The sequence below is a fragment of the Papaver somniferum genome, chromosome 9 (assembly GCF_003573695.1).
Source record: "Papaver somniferum cultivar HN1 chromosome 9, ASM357369v1, whole genome shotgun sequence".
Classification (NCBI taxonomy): Eukaryota; Viridiplantae; Streptophyta; class Magnoliopsida; order Ranunculales; family Papaveraceae; genus Papaver; species Papaver somniferum.
In genome coordinates, this window is record NC_039366.1 from 41,227,056 (window position 1) to 41,237,389 (window position 10,334).

At 37.8% G+C, this 10,334-nt stretch overlaps 2 protein-coding genes and 1 long non-coding RNA gene across 6 annotated transcripts; 1 reads left to right on the forward strand and 2 right to left on the reverse strand.

Moving 5' to 3' along the window:
* Positions 1–1,905: 1,905 nt before the first annotated feature.
* On the reverse strand, positions 1,906–5,540 carry LOC113307736 (probable glucomannan 4-beta-mannosyltransferase 11). Its single transcript, XM_026556185.1, has 8 exons — positions 4,989–5,540; positions 4,534–4,632; positions 4,192–4,444; positions 3,781–4,028; positions 3,584–3,697; positions 3,302–3,501; positions 2,992–3,195; positions 1,906–2,552 (listed from the first exon to the last, which is right to left on the reverse strand). The coding sequence occupies exons 1-8, from the start codon at positions 5,376–5,378 to the stop codon at positions 2,390–2,392; spliced, it is 1,671 nt and encodes a 556-aa protein (XP_026411970.1). The 5' UTR covers positions 5,379–5,540; the 3' UTR covers positions 1,906–2,389.
* Positions 5,541–5,693: 153 nt separating this feature from the next.
* LOC113307738 lies at positions 5,694–9,269 on the forward strand. Of its 4 annotated transcripts, none has more exons than XR_003339285.1 (5): positions 5,694–5,969; positions 6,925–7,049; positions 7,834–7,961; positions 8,207–8,716; positions 8,819–9,269. It is a non-coding gene; the product is annotated as an uncharacterized LOC113307738 (long non-coding RNA). The 4 variants fall into 4 exon arrangements; XR_003339284.1 differs by having other exon boundaries at positions 6,951–7,049; XR_003339283.1 differs by having other exon boundaries at positions 6,991–7,049.
* On the reverse strand, positions 5,976–9,471 carry LOC113307737 (probable glucomannan 4-beta-mannosyltransferase 11). Its single transcript, XM_026556186.1, has 8 exons — positions 9,045–9,471; positions 8,595–8,693; positions 8,259–8,511; positions 7,850–8,097; positions 7,645–7,758; positions 7,363–7,562; positions 7,064–7,267; positions 5,976–6,687 (listed from the first exon to the last, which is right to left on the reverse strand). The coding sequence occupies exons 1-8, from the start codon at positions 9,432–9,434 to the stop codon at positions 6,525–6,527; spliced, it is 1,671 nt and encodes a 556-aa protein (XP_026411971.1). The 5' UTR covers positions 9,435–9,471; the 3' UTR covers positions 5,976–6,524.
* Positions 9,472–10,334: the final 863 nt, after the last annotated feature.

A 10,334-nucleotide genomic window follows, 5' to 3' on the forward strand; every position in this document is an offset into this window, starting at 1 on the left:
GAGAGAGCTGCCTTTCCATTGTACCTTATCCTTTCTTTTATAGGCTTTCTTAAAAGCCCTTCTTTTTACTACATCATGACACATGTCCTAATACCGCTTAATTACCCTTAATGCCATTCTTTAACATAACCTTTCCATTCTTCATTAATTCCTCCTTTGTCCTCCCATCTTCATGGGTATTTCCTAATTGGACTTGGGTTTAGTCCCCAAGTCCCCATACCGCAACCCAAGCTCATCTCTATTTTTAGGGGTACCCCCAGCTCGGTAAAGGGGTATTTTTTTCATTATCAACAATAGACATCTTAGTGGTTTAAGACTTTAGCTCAACGCTTCGCAAATCATAGTCATATTGGCATACTCCCAGCATCTCTAGAGTTCATCAGAGACTTCATATTAAAACAATTTGGTGTTCTTGCTAGAGTATTCTCTACTAAGCTTTACAAACATTGTGAGATAAGTGGAGCTTTAACCCACTTATGAGGTTCAAAATATCGCACACCGAATTAGGTAAGTTAATCCTAATCTCTTCATAATCTGTTTTCAATCTCAAGAGTACTTTCAATGGATAACTTCAAATGGTCCCTGATACCCTTTTGGAAATGTTTTGTCGGCCTAAACTGCATACCCTTGAATGAATATTTTTACTGATTCAGTCAAACAAGATACCCATTTGGGTTAGTATCCTCAATGCAAATGGGCACAAAAGTCATCAAATGATAAGAATAATTACAAGCAAACTTGGTACAGTGAGAAGAGTTCGTGAAGGCAGTGATGCATTCTTCCCGGATTTTCCCCAAGGGTTTTAGTCTGGGTGAATATAAAAAACCCCTAGTCGATAGGTTGTTAGTCAAAGTTGGAAAATACCCCATCACAGAACTCTATTTCAATTATACAAATCTCATTTTTAAGTTTTGTGATCACTGTCTAGACATTTAGAGGATATTTACGACATCACTATGGATTTGGGGAAGATAGTTAGATAATATTATCCTGTTTAAACACCCCTTAACCATTCAACCAAGTCCACTTAAATTTTTATATACCCTAACACAAATCTCAAGAATCACTACGAAGGCACACCAACGATCAAGATCTAAGGGCGACAGCATTCATCAAATCCACCCCAAGCTCACGATTCTCAGAAATATCTTCCAAATCTAGAACGGCTCTTCATCTCACACCTGTGCGTTCACTTCGTCCCCTTCGCCTCCTAACCTAACCCCTCATTTCATTTCCTCCTCCCTCCCTCTCTCAAAATTTTCTTCCATTCTCTCTGAAAAATGGCAGCAGCAGCCTCCCCAATCATGGCAGGAATGCTAACATCAACAGCATCAGCATCAGCTGCAACGACAAGAATCTCATCAATCAGATTCTCATCAAAACCCCTTTCTTAAAACTCACCTTCACGTCCACCTTCAACAATCTCTACTGGCGATAAACTACCTGAATCGACGCTATGCCTATCTTACTTCGATTCCGCCGGAGAATTGCAAATAACCACCGTCTCTGAACTAACAAAAGGGTAGAAGGCTGTCGTATTCGCTGTACCAGGTGCGTTTACACCGACCTGTTCGCAGAAACATTTACCTGAATGATGCTTTTGTTATCAAAGGAATGGAAGGAAGATTTGAAAATTGGTGATGAGGTTTTGTTGTTGAGCGATGGGAATGTTGATTTTACTGAAGCACTTGGTGTGGAGTTGGATTTGAGTGATAAGCCTATTGGGTTGTTAAGGAGGTATGCTCTTCTTGAATTTGGAAGAAGGTGGGGCTTTTGAGAAAAATAGTGCTGAGGATATGCTCAAAGCTCTCTGAATCTGATGGAAGTGGAACGGATGATTTTGGTGAGATTATCTTTACTGAGTTTTAATTTGAAAATTAGGGTTTATCTTTTCGTCTTGTTATGAGAGTAGGGTTCTCGAATTGAATAACATTTTGGATGACCTTGTCTTTGTAAGAAATCCTTGTGTTTTCTTGTTGAATTTTTCAATAGATGGTTATGAAATTATTATGATTAGGTTTAATGTAGGATTTTTGAGGAATTTGTGGTTCAATTAAGGGTCGGGTAGAAGTAGATGTTTTTTGTAGGGGAACTGGTAAATGGAAGATACAATGAGCAGCAGGATTACAAAAAGAATGATATATATTGATTATTTCTGTTCTAATTCAATTGATAGTCAAAAGAATCACATCTAAAAGATATTACATACTAGGGTTTAGGACTCCTAGCCAAACTACATTATGTTGTCATTGTGTTTTGTAACTTTCCAATTCTATCTTGATATTGTGATCTTTTAGCAAGAACTGATACCACCTTATGTTGTTAGAGAAATGGTATAGATTCCAAATGATGAGACTGATGTTTCCCGTAGACAGATTTGTTGCCGTTGCTAATCATATGGGGGTTGGGTGCCAACATAACCCAACCCACAAATTAAGAAGGCACTTCCTTGTAAATACAAGTATATGTATTTCCCAGATTTTGTGATTGCTAGATCATAAAATGCACAAAAGAAGAGGAATGTTCCCATGCAGAGCTCCATCAAGTAGATTCTATTAGAAAGTAAAAAAGAAGATAGTTAGTCATACACATGTTTCCATAAATTGCTATCTATCTGAATGAATGTGTAGACCTGTATATTGTTGATTTGTTTTACCCTAGACTTCTGATTTCGTCTTAATCTTACTTGTCTAGAACTCTGATAGATCACTGAGTTATACCTGTATCTGAATTTGATTTCAATCTTAGACTGAATAGTTGTGTGTAAGTTATATTTGTTATGTGTGTAGGTTGATCAAATTAAGCCATTTAGAAAGAAAAGCTTGAGCGTTTACTCTGACCCTATTGTTAGAAGCCTGACTCGTAATTGTGTAATATAAGACCACTTTCTAATCTTAAGAAGTAGGACAAAATCTATATCATGGACAATCTAATCATAGTGTTGCTAGGATGAAACATAAGAGGAACTTGGATTTCAGAAGGTGTTGGTACCTTTCTAGCAATGGAAGTTTCCGTGATGCTTTTATTGGTAAGCTGTTGGAGTCTTCAGATATGAGTAGAGCTTCTCCTAATTTCTCTGTGACTACCCATTCATTCGCTCTCTTCCTATCTAGCAAACCTATATATATTGCTTTTATTCGAGTCATAGACAAGACATTTTCAAGTAAAATCCAGAAAACAAGTAGGTGGATAGACCTGCACAACATAGAAGATAACAAAATAAAAAAAGAACAAGAAACATTTAGTTCCTTGGGGAGCTAATATTGGGCATAATAACATATATGTTGATGAATGAAATCACCTTGGTGTTTCAATAATATTGAGAAGCATGATGGTGGTGGGTATATAAACTGCACTCCATTTTGGTATATCAACTTCAGGAAACATAACGCACATAGGGATTATCACACAGAAATAGGTGAAGGAGATGATATGAGTTACCATCTTCCGGACTAAGAAGAAGTTATATATTACATAAATCTTCCTCCAGAAACTGATCCTCTGCATGCAGTAAAATGTTGCATGTTTCAGAGTACGGATTGCAGTTCAGAAGGCAAGTAAAATTAAATCTGATTTAGATTACCTTATTCCTGATGATATCCATCACCATTTTTCTGAATAAGTTGGCAGGTCCACATGACCATCGATGCTGTTGATAACGAAGGGCCTTGTAAGTGCTAGGCAGTTCACATTTCACCTGGAAGTTAGGGAAGATTAGTAGGAGATTGTCAATAAAAATGGGATTAGCTATGTTCGTTTTGCAGGAATAGAGTATAAAACCTTGATATCAGAGATATAGACAAATTTCCAGCCCTGGAGACTTGCCCGGAGGGACAGATCCAAGTCCTCTGTAGTTGTGCGTGCATTCCATCCTCCTGCTTCGTTAATAGCTGCAAGTCTCCATACACCCGCGGTGCCATTGAAACTGAAGAAGGCATATGCGTAAGACCCAACTTCTTGTTCCACCTTAAAATGGAAGTTCAAAGACAGTTCCTGAATTCTTGTCATTATACACTCATGTGAATTAGCTGCAAAACCAAATCAATCCTTTCATTGTCCGTCCATTGATTTTCATCACCTAACAAACTCAGTGTTCATATTTTATAAAAATCTGTTGCTTTCTGCTGTCACAGAGTAAGATTATCTAGAGCAACAAAATACAATTAGTTAAGGGAGATGAAGCTAAATTACTGTATTCCCATTGCGCTTGAACAAGACCAATTTCTGGATTGTGTATGAGATAAGGAACGGTTCGGTGGAGGTAGTCAGGGTCAGGTTGGAAATCAGCATCAAAGATGGCAACGAATTCGCATTCCTTGACATAGCTGTGTTTCAAACCTTCTTTAAGACCTCCAGCTTTATACCCATTTCGATTAGCTCTAGTTTCGTATTTGATGTTTATTCCTTCATTTTCCCATTTTTGACATTCTATCTGAACCAAATCCTGTAGGAAAATTCCCGACAACACCAAATTTGTCAACATAAGTTGGGTGTATTCCACCATGAATAATTGAATACAATCAAAATCAAGACCTTGATGAGAGGATCAGTTGAATCATCGAGGACTTGGACTATGATTCTGTCAGACGGCCATGAAAGACGACAGGCGGCTCCTATTGACAGCTTGTACACCTGCAAGCAGCTGTTTTGTTAAGTCTTAAGTTTGAAGCCGCCTTTCTTTAGTGGAAATTTGCATATTACATAGAATTATTTATCGCAGTCACATCAAGAGTAAGCATAATTAGTGAATATTCTCCCTTTAAAATAGATTATGCTGCCGTAAATTGGTGGTGGGTGGAGATGAGAGGAAGAAACTCTAGAATTCAGTCTGATGCCTGTCACTATCTGCTGTTGGTTTTGAAATTACTGTCAATCTCAGCTAGCTTAATCAATTCTAGGAGTTATAGAAGAAACTATCTGGAAACTGTCAAGGCATTTAAAAAAGTAACTGACAGAACATAATCGAATTGCTTGTAGAAAGAACGTACCTTTCTTTCATTGTACATGGGTATCTGAACTAGCACCATCGGATATTCTGATGAACACTTCTGTACCTCACCTTGTTCTTCAATGTTGTCTTCCACTGTTTTAACCGCTTCGAATTTGTATCGCTTTTCTGGTTTAAACCCGGAAAGCATCATGTAATAAACTATGACTGACATATATAGTCGTTCAAAGAACACCATGACTACCATGACTGAACACAAGTAGACTGATACTGTCAAGCCTGGAACAATAATTGAGCTTCTTATTACATTCCATATCAACCCAAGTTCTTGAATCACTTCGTCTTTCGCCAACTTTAGTAACGTTTCATGAACAAAGCTGGTAATCAATGGAGCCCAATCATCAAAGATCACTTTCCTAAAACCCTCCATTTCTGTCTGTGTACTAAATTCAGCAAGAGCAGAAAACCCACCGACTCATTTCTTGAGGTTTCGAAACAGATTTTAATAGAAAGAACAGTTCTAGAGAAGATTAGTTGATGTAATCAACTAACGAAAATGAATGAATCAATCATTTTAATTGGATTATTGATATTATATTTAATTTGTTGAGCCAAGCCGAAGCCAGGTAATTATACTTTTCATATGCAGTTGATGCTAACTGCCATCAACAGCCGGTCAGCAGAAAGCTTAGCTGTTAAGAGAAAGAAAAAGTATAGAATGAGAGGATCTGGAAAAAAGATGCCAACTCCCCTTCATATCCTCCATTCCTCCTCTTCTTTCTTCTCTTCAAGCAAAGCCCAAGCCCAAACATTCACTAGATCAAGAATCTCAGCAGCACCACTGATGATAACTGATAACCTACTGAATCTAACACTCTCTTACTTCGGTTCCGCTGGGGAATACCACCACCGTCTTATTCGCCGTCCCCGGTGCATTTGCGCCAAAAACATTTAACTGGATTGGTGGTGCTGAAGATGATATGCTTGAAGCTCTCGTAATCTGATGGAGCTGATGATTTCGGTGAGATTTTTTAGTAATTTTTTCTGTATTTTTTTCTTGTTATGAGAGTAGGGTTCTTGAATTGAATGAGATTTTGGATTATGATAGCCATGTCTTTGTAAGAAATCCTCAAGTTTTTGCTGTTGAATTTTTGAATCGATTGGTTATGAGAAATCAATGAAATCTATGTCAAAATTTGCTGCTCCAAATGCTTAGACTTAGTTGTAAGATTAGATTGGTTGTATCTTTTTAGTTGTGATATATTGAGCCAAGCCATGTGCGATTCACTGTGAAATTTCATTATGTTTGATGTAGCATTTTTCAGGAATTTGTGGTTCAATTAGGTAGGTGTAATAGTACTGTTTTTCGTAAACGGAAGATACAATGAAGAAGTTTATAGAAAGAATGATATCAATTGATTTTTCCTGTACAATTCGATTCGTAGTTGAAAGAATCATGATATTACAGTATAGGGTTTAGAGTTTCCTACCCTTTTGAAACTTCACTATGTTGTCACTGTATAGATTACAAATGATGAGACTGATGTGTATTCGTAGAATGATTCATTGCCCGATGCTAATAATAGGTGGGTTGGGTGCCAACATAACCTAGTCCACAAATGAAGAAGGCACTTGATTGTACATACAAGTATATGTATTTCCCAGACTTTGCGATTGCTAGGTCATAACATGCACAAAAAAAGATGAACCCTCCCATGCAAAGCTCCATCAAGTAGATTCTATTAGAAAGTAAAAAAAAAAAGAAAATAATTAGTCATGCACGTGTTTCCATAAATTGCTATCTGACCGAATGAATTTTGTTAAACTGGTTTACCCTAGACTTCTGAAAATAAATTGTTTCAATCTTACTTGTTTTGAACTTTTGATAGTTCACTGTGGTATACCTGTATCTAAATTGATCTAATGAAGCCACTTAGAAAGAAATGCCTTACTGTTTACACTGACCAAATTTCTAGAAGTTTGGCTTGTCTTTGTGTTACAGAAGACCGCTTCCTAATCTTAAGAAGTTGTGCGAATTGTAGATCATGGACAATCTAAACATAGTGTTGTTCGGATGAAACATTGAGGAACTTGGATTTGAGTAAGTGTTTCTACCTTTCTAGCAAAGGAGGTTTCCGTGATAATTTGATTGGTAAACTGTTGGAGTCATTAGAATTGAGTAGGGTGTCTCCTATTTTCTCTGTCACCACCCATTCGCTTGCTCTCTTTCTATCTAGCAAACCGATAAGTATCGCTTTGATTCGAGTCATAGACATGACAGTTTCAAGCGAAATCCAGAAAGCAAGTAGGTGGATAGACCTGCACAATGTAGAAAAAAAAGAAAAAACTCTTATGTTCCACAGGGAGCACTGGAGAGGGTTTGGGCATCATGACATACACATAGATGAACTCACCTTGGTGTTTCAATTATATTGAGAAGCGTTATAGCAGTAGGTATATAAACTGCACCCCATTTTGGAATCGTGACTTCAGGAAACATAACACACATAGGGATTATCACACAGAAAAAGGTGAAGGTGACGATATGAGTTATCATCTTCCGGACTAAGAAAAAGTTGTATATCACATAAATCTTCCTCCACAAACTGATCCTCTGCAGGAAGTAAATGTTACATGTTTCACGGTTTGGATTGCAGTTAAGAAGGAAAGTAAAATGGAAACATAATGTAGATTACCTTATTCCTGATGATATCCGTCACCATTTTCCTGAACAAGTTGGCAGGTCCACATGACCATCGATGTTGTTGATAACGTAGGGCCTTGTAAGTACTAGGCAATTCACTTTTCACCTGGAAGTTAGGGAAGATTAATGGATGTACGGGGGATTGCCTATAAAGGTGTATTTAACTATGTTCGTTTTGCAGGGATAGAGTATAAAACCTTGATATCAGAGACATAGACAAATTTCCAGCCATGGAGACTTGCACGGAGGGACAGATCCAAGTCCTCGGTGGTTGTGCGTGCATTCCATCCTCCAGCTTTGTCAATAGCTGTAAGTCTCCATACCCCTGCAGTGCCATTGAAACTGAAGAAGGCATATGCGAAAGACCCAACTTCTTGCTCCACCTTAAAATGGAAGTTTAAAGACACTTCTTGAATTCTTGTCATTATACACTCGCGTGAATTAGCTGTAAAACCAAAGAGACCCTTTCGTTATCGGTACATTGATTTGATTTTCATCACCTAGTAAATTACTCTCCAGATTTGATTAAAATCTGCTGTTTTCTTCTATCACAGAATAAGACTATATAGAGCAACAAATCAGCCAAGGGAGATGAAGCTAAATTACTGGATTCCCACTGTGCTTGAACAAGACCAATTTCAGGATTGTGTATGAAGTAAGGAACGGTTCTGTGGAGGTAGTCTGGTTCTGGTTGGAAGTCAGCATCAAAGATGGCAACAAATTCACACCCCTCAACATAGCTGTGTTTCAATCCTTCTTTAAGAGCTCCAGCTTTGTACCCATTTCGGTGAATCCTTGTTTCATATTTGATGTTGATTCCTTCTTTTTCCCATCTTCGACATTCTATCTGTACCAAGTCCTGTAGGAAAATTCCCAATTATATCAAATTTATCAGCAGAACATAGATGTATTCGACTGAGAATTATTGAATGAAGTTAAAACCTTGATGAGAGGATCAGTTGAATCATCGAGGACTTGAACTATGATTCGGTCAGACGGCCATGAAAGGCGACACACAGCTTCTATTGACAGCTTGTAAACCTGCAAGCAGCCATTTTTCATTTGTAAGTATGAAACCTCTTTTTGATTTAAATTTGCATAGTACATAGAATTATCTAACGCAGCATATTACGAATAAGCATAATTTGTGAATATGCTCCCTACAGAATCAGATTAATGCCGCCATAAAGCTGCTGTTAGGGGAATTGGTGGTGATGGAGATGAAATGATTCAGTTGTGGAAGGTGGTGGGGAATATAGTTTTGAGTTCAGTTTGATGCTCGACACTACCTACTGCTGGTTTTGAAGCTACCTTCAATCTAAGCTCGCATGATCAACTTTTGGAGTTCAAAAAGACGTGACTATAGAATTGAATTGCTCAGAGAAAACGAACCTTTCTTTCATTATACATGGGTATCTGAACCAGCACCATCGGATAATCTGATGCACACTTTTGAACCTCCCCCTGTTCTTCAACGCTGGCTTCCACTGGATTAATCGCTTCGAATTTGTAACGCTTTTCTGGTTTAAACCCAGAAAGCATTACGTAATAGATTATGCCTGACATATACAATCGTTCAACGAACACCATCAGTATCATCACTGAACACAGGTAGACTGATGCTGTCAAGACTGGAACTATGATCGAGCTTCGTATTACATTCCATATCAATCCAAGTTCTCTGATTATATCATATTTAGTCAACTGAAATAGAGTTTCATTAACATAGCTTGTTATGAATGGAGCCCAGTCATCCATTACTACTTGCTTGAAACCTTCCATTCTCAAACTCAACAAGAGAAGAAAAACCAAATTCTGATTTCAGTGCTCATTATTAACTGAGAAGCTAAAGTAGTAAAAACAAGAACAGGTCTTAAGAGAAGTTGTTAGCTGCCAATAATGAATCAATCATTTTTATTTGATGACATTATTGGATACTAGTATTATATTTGTGTATTAAATAGAATATATGCAAATGCAGTTGGAGGCTTGGAGCCTAACAAGAGTAGTCAGCAGACTGCTTGGCTGTTGAAAGAGAAAGAAGGATAAAATATCTGGAGACAGGTGCCGTGCATGCAATTGGTCCACTTAAAATATTAACAAAACTTGTATCAGTGGGATTTCAGCCGACATGGGTTGGTAGGTCTAGGGATCGAGTCTGCTAGCAGCCTCGTGAATGATTTATTTTATTTCATATTATAGGTGTAGAAAATCCAACCACTACATCCAACAATCCACATGAACCAGAAGTAAACATAAGTAAGTAAAGGCTCATAAGAACACAAGATTTACGTGGTTCGGCATGATTACCTACATTTACGGGGCTGAAGAGTTAATTTCATTACTTAGCACAAGGATACGCGGTTTGGTTCTCTTTACAATACTCTCTATATGCTCTCACTTACTCTCTACTTGCTTGCCTTTTTCTCTTGACAAAGCTCTCTATTTATAGGCTAACATGTTTATACAACAGAGTTATAACGTAAGCCATAGTTCATCCTTTTTGATGACCTTGTCGGATGATGAGTGGTGTTCCCTCCGATATTAATTACCCGAACTTCGTATAGTCCCGATAGGTGTGAGGCCCGATGTATATCTTCCTAATACTAGCGTCTTGGTATTCTTCGACCCGATGTCGCCTTCTTTTCCGACTCGAATTGGTACCTTTGTCTCTTGGCCCCA